Source organism: Heterocephalus glaber, unplaced genomic scaffold (assembly GCF_053883595.1).
Source record: "Heterocephalus glaber isolate CG9 unplaced genomic scaffold, H.glaber_assembly_v1.0 deba00001497, whole genome shotgun sequence".
NCBI lineage: Eukaryota > Metazoa > Chordata > Mammalia > Rodentia > Bathyergidae > Heterocephalus > Heterocephalus glaber.
In genome coordinates, this window is record NW_028258320.1 from 69,905,376 (window position 1) to 69,919,105 (window position 13,730).

At 54.4% G+C, this 13,730-nt stretch overlaps 1 protein-coding gene across 11 annotated transcripts in view; it reads left to right on the plus strand.

The window, feature by feature from the left end:
* Afap1l2 (actin filament associated protein 1 like 2) overlaps positions 1-13,730 on the plus strand; it is a 176,378-nt gene that overhangs the window by 92,218 nt on the left and 70,430 nt on the right. For 7 of the 11 annotated variants that reach the window (XM_087185660.1, XM_087185662.1, XM_087185664.1 and 4 more), the window contains 10 exons: positions 1,138-1,227; positions 2,858-2,951; positions 3,457-3,561; positions 5,958-6,169; positions 8,190-8,335; positions 9,092-9,203; positions 9,726-9,977; positions 10,056-10,227; positions 10,521-10,676; positions 13,515-13,708. In XM_087185660.1, the coding sequence (XP_087041786.1) occupies positions 1,138-1,227; positions 2,858-2,951; positions 3,457-3,561; positions 5,958-6,169; positions 8,190-8,335; positions 9,092-9,203; positions 9,726-9,977; positions 10,056-10,227; positions 10,521-10,676; positions 13,515-13,708 (1,533 nt within the window). The remainder of the gene's footprint in view (positions 1-1,137; positions 1,228-2,857; positions 2,952-3,456; positions 3,562-5,957; positions 6,170-8,189; positions 8,336-9,091; positions 9,204-9,725; positions 9,978-10,055; positions 10,228-10,520; positions 10,677-13,514; positions 13,709-13,730) is intronic. The other 4 variants (XM_087185661.1, XM_021253394.2, XM_021253397.2 and 1 more) reach the window with 1 other exon arrangement.

The window sequence follows — 13,730 nt, forward strand, 5'->3', positions numbered from 1 at the left end:
TTGTTTTGGTTTTTTTCTGTCTTGCTGTGTAGTTCAGGCTGGCCTTGAACTCATGACAATCCTCCTGCCTCAGCCTCCCAAGTGCTGGGATTACAGGTGTGAGCCACCACCCCTGCCTTGTGCTGGGTTCTTGACACATGAGTCCTCACCGTCAGCCTGGAGGTGTGGTCCCATCCTATAGATCCTGTGACTGAGACCCAGGCTCAAGGTCATGCAGCTACCCTGGTGACTCCAGCACCTGCCCTCTTTCCCTGACACTTTGTGAGCCCAAGTCCCTGACGGGAGCCCATCTAAGAAGAGAGAGATACCGTGTTTCCCCTCCCCATGGCACTTCTGCCTGCTTCCTCTGGCTCTTCTGATTTTAAACCCATTTCCACAAACTGCTGTGAGCAGAGACTGAACCAAGCGGGTCCTCAAAATTGCTCTTACCGATTCTCTGCCTGCAAAGAGCTTCTGATGGCTCCGTGTGTGTGTGTGTGTGTGTGTGTGTCTGTCTGTCTGCCTGCCTGTCTGCCTGTCTGCCTGGGTCATTTCCTCTGGGAATCCCAAGGCTCAGAAAGGGGGGCCGGGTACATTGCTGCTTAGTGAAGCGTGTGCCACCTCTGACTTGTGTGAGCCCCAGCCCTGGTGCTGGGTACCAGTTAAAATGCTCCTTCCTGGGAGGATGGGGGCAGTGGCAGCAGATAAGCCTGGAGAACACCTGCCAGACCAGTGCAGTTTGCAGGGCTGCTCCCAAGCAGCTTGGAGCCTCCATTGGGTGCCCACGCCTCCCCCCAAAGCCAGGGACCACCCAGCACATGCAGTTGTTCATGGCACCCACAGCAGAACAGCACCCGTGCCCAGATGCTGGTGGCCAGGTCGTCATGGCTGTGCTGCATAGGCCTCGCTCACCCCCGCAACACAGGGGGGCTGCAGGAAAGGGCCTGAGCAGCTGGCCTTCCCCACCGCAGCCTGCGCACCATGTCCCGAGACCACCTGTGGGCCGAGCCGGGCCGAGGTCGCCTTGGTACCTTGGCAGTTGTGCGTCTTCCTCTCACCTCCACCCTGTCCCAAGCCCCCAGGGCCTCCACTCTGGTCTGGCGGGTGGATGCAGGCAGGAAGGGCCCCTTGCTGCTGATGCCATTCTTCTTGCTCCAGGTCATCCAGGAGGTGAGCGGTCTGGCATCTGAGGGAACATCTGAGGGGAACCAGTACACGCCAGAGGCCCAGCGCCCGAACTGTCAGAAGGTGAGGCTCTGCACTGCCTGGAGGAGGAGGAGGATCCATATGGTTTTGCTCCATAAAAATCAGAAGTGTAAAATTGGGAGCTTTGTTTTTGTATTTCAGCCCAATTAATAAGAAACAAGCCGTGCTTGGAAAGGGGCAGGAACTTTAATTAACTTGTCAGAAAGACAGATGAAATAAATACAGATCTAAAATTTTTTTTTGGTACCAGGGATCGAACTCACAACCTTGTGCTTGCAAGGCAGGCGTGGTGCCACTGAGGTGAATTCCCAGCCCTAAAATATTTTCTTAATGGGCTTGGGGGATGCATTAATACAGCAGGGGTCACTTCACGTTCTTAAGCCGGGAGATTTATTTTTTTGAGGTTCTTTCTCTCTGCTATTCCCCCTTGGAGCCTCTGGATGGCATGGTCTCCATCTGATCCCCAAAAGGGCTCCAGAGATCATTTGCATGGAACTCTAGGGGTCCAGGAAGTTGGTTTGGGTGCTGAAGGGGAAGGCTGTCATCTGTGGGGTCACCCTTCATGTCCTGAGTGTCTGCAGGCGAGTCTCCCGGGGCCAGGGCATGCAGCCTACCCAGAGGGGTACAGTGTCTCATTTGGGGATCCAGCCCTGCCAGGGAGGACAGCAAGAAGGCATGTAGGGGGCTGGGCAGGGAGGGGGCCCTTTGTTCTCCAGCAGGCACGGGCCACCTGGCGAGGGACCCATAGGCCTGCCTTGGTGACTCCTGAGGAGCTGGTGTTTGTGTGGTTTTGCTCATTCCTTGGCCACTGACAGGAAAACAAGTCAGAGAGAATTCGGGTTTTCTTCCTGCGGAGCTGAGGACCGGGAGCCTGCCTGCAGACAGAGCTGCCACTGCCGTGCTCCCCTGGCTGGGGTCTGTGTCCCCAGCGTCCTGCCTCAGGCTGGCCTGGTGGTTGCCGGCACCACCTGGCAGCCTGCATTCTGGCAGTCTGGAGCAGGCAGGAGCTTCACTGGAGCCTTCTAAGCCCTTCACAGTCGAGCCTTGACCAACCGGTGGCAGCTGTGCTTTCCCAGGGGTCGTCCCTGGTCCCCACCAGTCCCGCCATGGCAGACTGGGATTTACCCCTCCCTGACCCACATGCAGAGTAAGGCTCAGAAAGGGTCCTCTGACTTGTCCCAGATGGGCCCAGCTGTGGGGCTCAAGCTGGCCTTGTCCTGCCTGAGCCTGTGCAGATACCAGCACCTCCCCGCAGCCCCACACCTTGCTCGTGTGTTCAGGTCTCAGAAGACTTCCGCATCTGGCGAGGTGCCAACGAGAATGCCACCCCCAGGCCCCTGCCCTTCCCACTGGCTCTGGGGCCACTGTCACATCAGATTGGGCAGAGATTGGGGGAACTGGTGAACAAGCAAGTGGTGGCTTGGAGACAGGGAAGGTGCTCTGCAGTGGGGCGGGGGACAGCTGAAGGACCTCGGGAAGTGGGTGAGGGCAGGTCCCCTAGAGAGCCCAAGGGAAGCTTGGCCAGTGTCCTACCAGTGGCCTGGGTTCTTGCCTTGAGGCTTTGGTCAGGTGACCTTTGGCCTACACCAGGAGCCACCTATTTTCCCTTAAATTGTAGTTTCCATGGTAACCATTTCCAGCCATGACCCCACCCACATCTCTTTGTCTACAGCCAGATATAGCTGAGAAGTACCTGTCAGCCTCGGAGTACGGGAGCTCCATGGATGGCCACCCTGAGGTCTCAGAGATCAAAGACGGTAATACCGGTAACACCAATAGGCCGCTCAGCCATGGACTGGGGGATGACAGCGAGCCCTGGCTGGGTTTGAGCAGCTGACTCTTACACGGTCTCCAACTTAGAAACTACTGGGAAAATGCCATAGCTGATAGGTCCTGCAGAGAGAAAGCAATGGCCAAAGTGCAGTTAAGCTTTATGAGAGGCTGGGGAAAGAAGATTCTTGCATCTCCTCCTGCCTGCCAATCCTATTTCAAACCCCCCGTCCAGCAGGCAGAGTGTATAAAGATGCTGTAGGGCTCACCTCTTCCCAGCAGTCTGCACGCCCTTGGGCTGTGCCTTTGGAGACAGCTGACTGTCCTGCTGATCCCGGTGTAGGGAGCAGCTGTGTGTGCGTGCGTGCCTGCGTGCGTGTGTGCGTGCGTGTGTGCGTGTGTGTGTGTGTGTGTGTGTGTGTAGGGATGGTGGAAAGAATGGGGATGAGTTTGCACGGGGGTGGCCATATGCATGCTGATTGCGTTCTTTTGTCTTGATAGTCAAGAAGAAGTGTTCTGCTGGCCTCAAGCTGAGCAACCTGATGAACCTGGGCAGGAAGAAATCCACCTCGCTGGAGCCCCCGGAGAGGCCCCTTGAGACCTCCAGTAAGGACTGCCGTCCCCTCCCGGACCCGACCCGGACCCAGACCCGGACCCAGACCCGGGGCCCATCTCCAGGCGGGCAGGCCCAGGTGGCCAAGGCAGGGGTGTCTGGGCTGGTTTTAATCTCCCCGGAACTGCAGAGTGTGCAGCTCCTGGGTCCAGTTTGTCTTCACTGCAGTAGCTCTTTGTGCAGAACTGTGCTGTCTTCTACAGTGTTGGGTCCTTCATGGAACTAGGGTCACCAATTAGTACCCTCCTAATGTGTGGGCTGTGTTTGTAATGCAGGGATTGAATGCGGGGCTTCTGCACAGAGCTACATCCCAGCCCTTTCTGATCGTTTCATTTGGGACAGTTTCGCTAAGCCGCCCAGGTTGGGCTTGCACTTGCGATCTCCCAGCCTTAGCCTCCTAGCATGCTGGGATTATAGGCGTGCACCACCATGCCCACCTTCCTAATGTTCTTATAAAATGCTGTTCATTGGATCTGCATTTGTGGGGTGTGACAGGCAGTGTTAGGATGAGGCGGGCAGGCCCAGGCCGGTGGAAGACACAGACCCGAGAGCTTCAGCCCAAGACCCAGCGTTGCTGCATACCCTAAGTACACAGTGGGCCGTGTGCGTGGTTGTCAGGACTCAGGAATATGGCGGCCCTTCCTGCTCGGTGCTCAGGGATGGCTTGGTAGGCTTGAGCCTTGGAGGGTGGGTGGGAGCCAAGACCGAGAGGAACATGGGCCAGACCTCTGGAAGGGACAGGAAGAAACCTGTGTGGCTGGCTTACAGGGTGCTTGGGTACAGTGGGTTCTTCTCTGCCTCACCATACTTGTGGAAACCGAGGTCAGGAGGGGAGACAGGCCTGGCCTGGGAAATGTCCTGCAGTGAGGTAGCTGGTAAGCTGGTGCTTGTGGCTGCGACCCTCCTGGGGCCTCAAGGCCCTTCCTGTCCAGCCTTGGCTCGATCCTGGGCTCTTTCCTGAGTCCCAGGTAAGTGGTCCAGTTGCTTGAGACTGGCAGGGTGGTGCAGTGGAAGGGAAGGCAGCTGTAGATCCTCCTGCTTCTCCCACTCGGACTGGGAGTGGCCCAGCTCTGCCTGTGCCTGCACCGTCGGGAGGTACGATTCATGGCCTGGGGCCTGCCTGGTCCCCAAGAGTCACTGTGACAGACGACTGGGTTAGAGCTGGAAGTCTGCTTGGCTGCTGGCTGTGGGCTGTCCCCGGGGACCCAGGTCTTGGATGCTTGAGGGCTGGACTCCCAGATCTGTTGACCCTAATCTCCTTGTGACCTGAGGATTGTGATGGGTATGTGTGGCCTCTCATTTGTCCACTTGGCCACCGTGATGTGATGTTAATACGGCTCAGAGATAGTCGTGGTCCTCGGTGTGCCCAGCTCTGGACAGGGCAGGACAGTCGCTGTGCACTTGGTTCATCCGGCAGGAGTGCAGGGCAGCTGTCGGCCCCTTACCACGGGGCAGGTGCCCACTCTGTAAGCTAGTACATCTGAGCTGAGCGGAGATGTCAGCCCTGCACAGGGCCACGCAGGTGGCACTGAGCTGGCTTTTCCTCATCTTTGTCAGGGACAAGGCTGTGGTGTGTTGTGTCAGCTCAGTGAACATGTATCTGCTGGGGGTAAAGGCTTGTTCTGTCCTTGGTAAGCTGGACACAATCCATGCAGCCATTTGAGAACAAGAAAGGACAGCACGGTGCCGGTGCTGGTGGAGCCAGTGCTGTGCCTTAGAGGCAGTGGGGCCCCTGCTGGAAAGGCTGCAGACACACACCTCAGGCACTAGAGGACCTGGTCCGGTTCCTGCCCTTCTGAACCACATGTGTCCCACTGGGGAAGCTGGAGTGGAAGCAGAAAGTTTCACTGTACCAGGAGCCAGGTGACCTGACGGAAGGCAGAGCAAGAAGCCCGGACCAGGGAGGGCCTGGGGCAGTCTCACCAGGCAGACAAGGAGAAGCTGGGTGCTTGGGCTGAGGAGGAGCCCAGGGACAGTAAGATAGCCAGGGAGCTCGGAGGCTAAGGCTGCACCTGCAGCCAGGAGATGGCTCCATGAGCTTCCTGCTCACCTTCAAAGGGCCCAGCTGGGTGATGGCGAACCTTTCAGAGCTTTCAATGATAAACAGCCGGCTGCGGCACGTTCACCACCACTGGTCCAGCTGCTTCCATGAAGAAAGAAGAAATGCACTGTTGAGATCCACAGTTTCCCTTAGTTGAGAGGCATGAAAGGTTCTAACTGATGGGGGAGACGCTCAGGAGGCCCAGAGGCCATGCAGCCCTAGACACCCTTGGCAGCCTGACTCTCCTTCAGCTGGGTCCCTTCCGACAAGTGTTGTCCCACTGTCCCCACCCTAGCCTGTGGTCTCATCTGCTGCAGCCTCACCTCCCTGCCTCCCTGTCCCTGGCAGGTTACCTGAACGTGCTGGTGAACAGCCAGTGGAAGTCCCGCTGGTGCTCCGTCAGGGACAGTCACCTACATTTCTACCAGGACCGGAACCGGAGCAAGGCGGCCCAGCAGCCCCTCAGCCTGGTAGGCTGTGAAGTGGTCCCAGACCCAAGCCCTGACCACCTCTACTCCTTCCGCATCCTCCACAATGGGGAGGAGCTGGCCAAGCTCGAGGTACTGCTGACCTGTAGCCTGCAGGTCTCAAGGACCAAGTCCTACCGAGGGAAAATCTGTGTAGCTGCATCTTATTTTCCTTCCTTCCTTTGCCTGTGATTGTTTGCATTTTTTTAAATGTCCTTCTCTGTTCTGACCTCAGGGTTGTTGTGTTATAGGAGTGGAAGAGTGGGACAATGAGCTGCTCCCTCCACTTAGGGCAGGAGGAGTATTCATAACTCCAACAGCTGCTAGCAGTACTTCTGGGAATTAAATAGGTGCTATTTAGTTTATGTGTCACCAGCCAGGAGAGCCTTGAGCCCCAGAACATAGAAAAGACCGCTGTCAGCTTAGCTGGGGTTGGGAGTAGCTCTGATACAACTGCTTTTCTCCCACTCCCCACCCTGTTTGATGTGCTGTTGCATTTACAGAAATAAGAGGTGACATAATGCCTTGCAGTGAGCCCCAGAGGCGGAGCCCAAGTTCTTTGCACACACACTTAAGCACAGGCTTGTCCATTAACTCCTTTCCGGGAGTCCTATATCAAGGAGTCTTCCTCCAAATTTTACTCCAACACTGCCCTCTGGTGGCTAAAATATCCATCCCACAAAAGCCTGGATTCATTGCCAGGTTAGCAAATACCTGCTCAAAGCCATAACATGGTAGGTAGAAAAGATGCCTCCTGTCCTCAAGGAACTTGTATTCTGGTTTTAGAGTGTGATATTTGCCTGATGACACAATTATCACTTAATTACAGTTCTGGAATGGAGTGGGGCGGTGCTGTGAATGTTTACTGGGGTTGGCATATGATGAGGCTGGGTAGGGCAGGGCTTGATCCTAGGGGCAGTGGGAGCCCTAGAAGGTTGCAAAGGAGGTGGCATACTCAGAGTTAGGGGCCAGGAATTTAGCTCAGTGGTGCCACACCTGCCTCGAAAGCAAAGTCCTGACTTTGTTGATCCCTGGTACGGGGCTGGGGGAGGGGGTGGTACTCAGAGTTAGAGTTTAGGATGCTTCCTCCGGTTTGGGGTTAGGGGTGGATGGAAAAGAGACAAGAAGGAACCAAAGGAGACCTGACAAGAACCTGCCACAGTTGCCCAGGGCAGAGATGGCGGTGGCCTGAACTAGGGGATGGATGCCCTGTGAAGTGGCATTGAGAAATCCAATTGAAAATAAATGGGAAAAGCAAACCGCCTAGATGTCCAATTCATCTCATTAAGGGAAAGCAGTAAGGGTGGTAGAGCTGTATTGAATGTTAACAAAGGGGAGCTGAGGGCCGGGGATGTAGCTCAGTGGCACCACGCCTGCCTCACAAGTGCAAGGTCCTGAGTTCGATCCCTGGTACCGGGAAAAAATAATAATAAGTCTAATCAAAGGGGAGCTGGTTTTCCTCATGAAGATAAACCTATAGGTTTTATAGAATTCCCCTTTTTTATTATAAAGGCAAGAAACAATGTTAACATTTTAATAGTAGTGCCCAGCATGTGCATTTGATTAGAATGTTTTGCTCCCTAAGGGGGAAAAAATCTCAAACTCACTGGAATTTAGTTAATTTAGCAGAACTATTTGACATGGTATAAAGTCTTTAAGACACCTTGACTTTATTGAAGTCATAAACAAAAGTAAATCTGAATGTTGCCATTTCTTAGCAAGAATCCAGGCAGTCCTGTGGATATGGATGGACTACGGTGATAAAATGACAGTGATCGTTGATGAAATAGAGGTCTCAACCTAGGCATATCATTTTTTACTTTAACAAAGAGCTAATAACTATTGTCACAAGGTCATAGATACTAAAAATTGTTATCACCTTTTAGAGACACGGGTATATAAATCCCAAGCAACCAGGACACCATTAAGGCAGCAGTAAGATGTCACCAACAGGGAATGCTACATGGGACCCCGGGGGGAGACAGGATATTGACAGTGAGGGAGCCGAGCCCTGGCTGACTCCAGGCTTGACCACAGGATTGGCACTGGGCAGTGGGACTTCCCCGGGTGACACACACTGGCCCTGCTCAGGTCTCCCTTGGCCTCCTTGCAGGCCAAGTCCTCGGAAGAGATGGGCCACTGGCTAGGCCTCCTGCTGTCTGAGTCCGGCTCCAAGACAGACCCAGAGGAGTTCACCTACGACTACGTAGATGCTGAGCGGGTTTCCTGTATTGTTAATGCGGCCAAAAACTCCTTCTTGTGAGTATAGAGGGGCTCTGCACTGGGTGCTCTCCCAGCTCCAGCATGCGGCTAGACCCTGGCCCAGCCTGGCCTGTGGTGGGCAGCTGGAGCCGATTGCCGCTGAGCGCACAGGGCTCAGCCCCGCTGTGTCCAGCAGCAGGAAGGTACAGAGTCTGCAGTCAAAGAGCAGCTCTCATGCAGGGCCGAGCCAGGTCCTGGGTCCCAGGAGCAGCTGCAGCTCTCAGACTCGCTCCAGCTCCCTGGGGCAGAGTGGGCACCTTTGCGGATCTTCCTGTTGACTCAGTGCTTTTCTTGGCCCCCTCACTGGGTGCCTCGCACATCTGGAATAAGCAAGGCAGGAGGTGGCACTTCTGCTTTTCAGAGGAGCAAACTGGGGCTCTGGGAGAAATGCACCCAGGCTGGGGAGGTAGAGCCAGTACAGGTGCAAGCCAGCTGAGCCACTGAATCCATTTTCCTCTGCACAAAATGGGGTGGAGTCTGTCCGTGCCTCCCCAGGTGTTATCGGGAAGGAGGAGATTCCAAAAGGGAGGATTCTGGGAGAGAAGTTGGCCACAGGATGCTGGGGGGAGAGGGGTGTATGAGGCAGGGGAGTTTGTTGTTCTGGGAAGAAGGTTCTCAAAATACAGGGAGAAGCCCCCAAACACATGGAGGCAGACATTGTCCCCAGGTTCTTGTGCATCTGGGAGGAATCCTGTGAGGCTGGCCTGGCTGCCACCCTGTAAGGAAGTGACTGACTCTGGCCCTGTCTTCCAGGCTCATGCAAAGAAAGTTCTCAGAGCCCAACACTTACATCGATGGCCTGCCCACCCAGGCCCGCCAGGAAGAGCTCTATGACGACGTGGAGATGTCAGAGCTGACCCTGGCGGTAAGGATGCTGTGGGCAGCGGCTTGCAGCTGTCCTGTCTGCCTCCTGCCAAACCTCCACGGCAGAGACAGTCAGATCATCCCTAAGAGGAATGCATTCCAAGTCACCTCAGTGCAGCAAGCTCATGCTGTGAGGGGCTGTGCAGGTGGCCTGGCTTTGGGGCCTGGCTAGACAGGACAGCTGGTGGACTGCCTTGGTCAGGGACAGAGCGGGGACACCATTAGCTTTCGAGGGCCACACAGAGGCTGAGGAGAGGTGACCGTGCTGATGGCTGATTCTGGTACTGGGCACTGAGCTCTTGCTGTGCTAAGAGCTTCGTAGATGAACTCGTCTCATCCTAATCAACCTCCAGGAAGACACTGCTGGTTTCCTCTTTACAGAGTGGGGAAGAAAGCCAGGGAAGCTGAGCACTATGTCCTGGGCCTTCTGCTTTAGGACTCCACCAGGATATGAAGTAGGGACACATCTGAGGCAGGGCTGGTGCCGGCCGTGGTCAGTGCCGGCTGACTTCCCCTTCTGCAGGTGGAACCTGCCGAGGAAGCCACCCCCTCCGTGGATGCCCTTAGTGAGAACGAGCCTGACAGACTGTACCTGGACCTCACGCCACTCAAGCCCTCCATGCACGGCCCCGGCCCTGGCCCCGGCAGTGTGCAGGCCCGGGGCTCTTCCCCCGTGTCACCGCAGCTGGATGACATGGCCAACGTCCTCCCTGCAGACCCTGGCCAAGCCCCAGAGGAGCTCCGCACAACATCTGCAGAAAGCCAAGAGGAGCAGGTACAGGGGCCCTCCGAGGGAGAGCCACCCACCGTCCTTGCCCTCCAGCTGGCTGAGTAGGGTTGGTTCTCCCCACAGAGGCAGCTGGCAAGCCAGGAGCCGGAGGAGCCTGCCCTGAGAATCGCCACTGTCAAGCTGCAGGCTGAGCAGCAGAGAATCTCTTTCCCATCCAACTGCCCTGACACCATGGCGGCTGCCCCAGCCAGCAGCAGCCCACCTGTGAAGGACAGGCTGCGGGTGACCAGTGCAGGTGCCTGTCCTAGTTCTGAGCTGAACGTCTTGGACATGACTTGGAGAAGTTAGCCTGATTCCCTCCCTTTCAGATGAGGAAACAAGAGGTTCAGAGCAGTGAAGGGACTTACCCAAACTCACACAGCAAAGGAAGTGTGGGCCCATTTCCCTTTCCCAGCCCTGCAGGGCTGGCCTGGGGTCCAGCTCATCTTGTGCCCAAGCCTTGGGTTTTGTCTGAGCCTGGAGAGGCGGCTGGGGACAGGTCTCAGGATCCAGCCTGCTGACTCAGGGCCTCCCCCATCTCCGTCTTAGAGATCAAACTTGGCAAGAATCGGACAGAGGCCGAGGTGAAGCGGTACACAGAGGAGAAGGAAAGACTTGAGAAGATGAAGGAAGAGATCCGAGGCCACCTGGCTCAGCTCCGGAAAGAGAAGCGGGAGCTGAAAGAGACCCTGTTAAAATGCATAGGTAAGGGACCACTGGGTGACAGCCAGGGACTGCTGGGCTTTGTAGGGAAGGACCTGGATCTGCCAGCGGGATTCCAGAGCCCTGGGCCTGAGCCCCTCCCCTCCGGTCCTGCCTGAAGCCACTACCCTGCAAGGAGGGACCCTCTGACCAATGTCAACAGGACTAGCAGGTACTAGGGCTAATTGAGATAGGTAATCTTTCAAAATGTTTAGGCCAGGGCCAGGGATCTAGCTCAGCGGCACCACACCTGCCTCGAAAGCACAAGATCGTGAGTTTGACCCACAGTACCAAAAAAAAAGAAAAGAAAATGTTTAGGCCTGAAATGTTTGGCCCTAGAAATATATTCTAAGTGGAAACCAATCTTTCGATGTAGTGTCAAGGCTTTCTGAAACTGGGCCAGCCGGCTGGCTTCACCCTTAATTCTAAGGTTCTTGCAGAGAAATCTGAGGCCTTCTAGATTGCTTTCTAAATCATTCTCATATCTTGTGTCCTAGCAACTCACCTCTGTGGAACCTTTCTGAAGCATTTGATTCAGATCTCACATCTGTAGCTCTGTGCTCATTTAATATTTAAATTGCTGAGAGGCACTAGCAGGCAGAACTGGCAGAGCAGGTTTGAAAACAGCTGATTCTTGGGAAGCTTATAATAGGATCGATGAAGGAAGGTGTGAGGACAGTCGCTCGTTCATAAGCTTTATTGAGTTCTAATGCACATATCATGCAACTGACCCATTTAAAGTGTACACTGGTAGTTTTTAGTATATTTGGAGCTATGCAGACATCACTACAAAGAAAAGCTGTCTCCATCAGCAGTAACTCCCCATTTGCCCCCAGCTCTCTCCTACCCCTAAGCAAGCACTGTCTATAGATGGAAATTTTCTAGTTACGAGGTTCCAGGTTTTTGGATGTTGTGAGTGCTCTGAGATGAGGAAACAGTGGCTTGGCTTCCTTTCACCCAGCCAAGACTAAGGGCTGGATGTGAGCAGATGAAGGTGACCGGACACTCATCTGAGACACTGTGGTACCAGGGCTCTGGGGTGCTGTGGGCTCCTTCTAGAGATTCTTTCTTGATTCTTGTTGATCTGAGTAAAGAATCGGTCAAGACACATGCAGAAGGTAGGGAGGTTTTACATTTATTAAAGGTAGGAAAAGCAGAGTACAGAGCCACTGAGAAAGAGAGCACAACGGCCATGAGGTTAAGGCCGCAGTCCTTTGTACTCCCCACTCCTTGGGGTGACCGCAGATCTAGGCCATCCCACGAAAAACAGAAGCCAGCACTTTCTGACTGGTCCCAGGGGCTGGGCTCGAGAACTGGTTTTCTGCGCGTGGATCTGTCATTGACAGGCCACACCCACTTGCCCAGCTGGCTGGACACACCCTGATCTCTTGCCTCATTTTGAAACCCCTGAAGGTGCTGAGCTGGGGCTGTTGGAGGCCAAGGGCTCCCCACCTTTTCTCCCAGGCGGATTTTCCAGATGGGAGAAAACAGCTTTGAGGTGGTTTTTTTGGTACCGGGGATGGAACTTGGGACCTTATGCTTGCAAGGCAGGCGGCGGCACCACTGAGCTACATCCCTGGCCCTCACTATGTTTTTACGCTCTTGGGAGTGAAGCCCTGTAGATCCTAGGTTAATAAGTCACAGACAGAAAGAATGATTATCAGAGTACTGGCAGTGACCACCAAGTGTGAACTGTATTTTTTAAAACAATTCTAGGTCCCCAAAACATCAATACGTGTTCTCCACTTTCCTTTTCTCTATGAATTTATCTTGACAAGAGGACAAGCAGTAATAGGGCCACTATTCCACTGGTCAAGGCAAAAGGAGGTTCCTGAAGCTGAAATAAGGAACCTGACCTACCTTACCTGTAGAATAGGTTTGCTGACTCTGTAGCAGAAAAAGAATTTTCAGGACGTGTCAGTAGCAGCCAGGCAAGGGTTTACTAGACAGAAATTTAAGCACACACTCGAGTGGAGTGCGGGTGTTCAGAGAAATGAGACACACTGCAGTTTGGAACCGGGAATATTTGTGTTTTGAGCAGTAGAAATCTGGAATTTGTCAATGTAGGGGAAAGTCTAGCTTACAGGTCAAAAGGGATGATCTGTTCACAGTAAAAAGAGACATTTGCAAAAACGAAAGGGCTGGATGAATCCACTTGCGGGTGAAAGGAAACTGTCCAGGTTTGGGGGGGGGGGGTCGGCTAAACTGGGCTTGTGTCCCAAAGCTGCAGTTTTTCAAATTACGATTTTTCTTGTCTCCTTTCTGCCTGTTTTTAAAATTTCTGCTACCTCACTCTGACGAAGGCTGACAGGGGATCACTGACCGTAACACTTGGGAACAGCACGTGAGGGTTTTGGTGGCTGTGGCCTCGAGCTTGGGGCTCTGGATTGAACCCAGGCTGCCGTCCTAGGATGGACGCCCACAGGTCATGATTTCCGCACCCTGGGGTTAAAAGAAGATGCATACCACAGGGCTGAGCACATCTCAAGGCTGAGGACCCCTGCTGGAAGGGTACAGAGGGATGTGGGGGCCAGGTCAGAAGGCCCAGTCATCCTTGAAGGGCCACTGGTAAAGTGGTTCTTAAGCTTTTGGATCCTATAACAATAGCAGGTTCCAGAACTGAGAGCCTCTGGGAACTCTCCAGAAGAGACTCAGGCCTCGCACTCATGGCCTCCTGTGAAGGCAGAGCTCTCCCCCATCTGTGTATTAGAGCTAGACTGATGGTCCACGTTAACTTGGGGTTCTCGGGTAGGGGTGTATATAAACCCTGCCTCCACCCAGCCTGGCTCTCTGGCCTTGTCTGAGGCGCTGTGTCTGTAGCCAGCTTAATTCTCTCCCCAGACAAGGGCATCTTGGCCATCCTGGAGCAGAAGCTGAAGGAAATTGATGAGGAATGCCGGATCAAGGAGAGCAGGCGTGTGGACCTTGAGCTCAACATCATGGAGGTGAAGGACAACTTGAAGAAGGCTGAGGCTGGACCTGTGACACTGGGCACCACAGTAGACACTACACACCTGGACAACATGAGCCCCCGAGTGAGTGGTGGGAGCTGCAGCT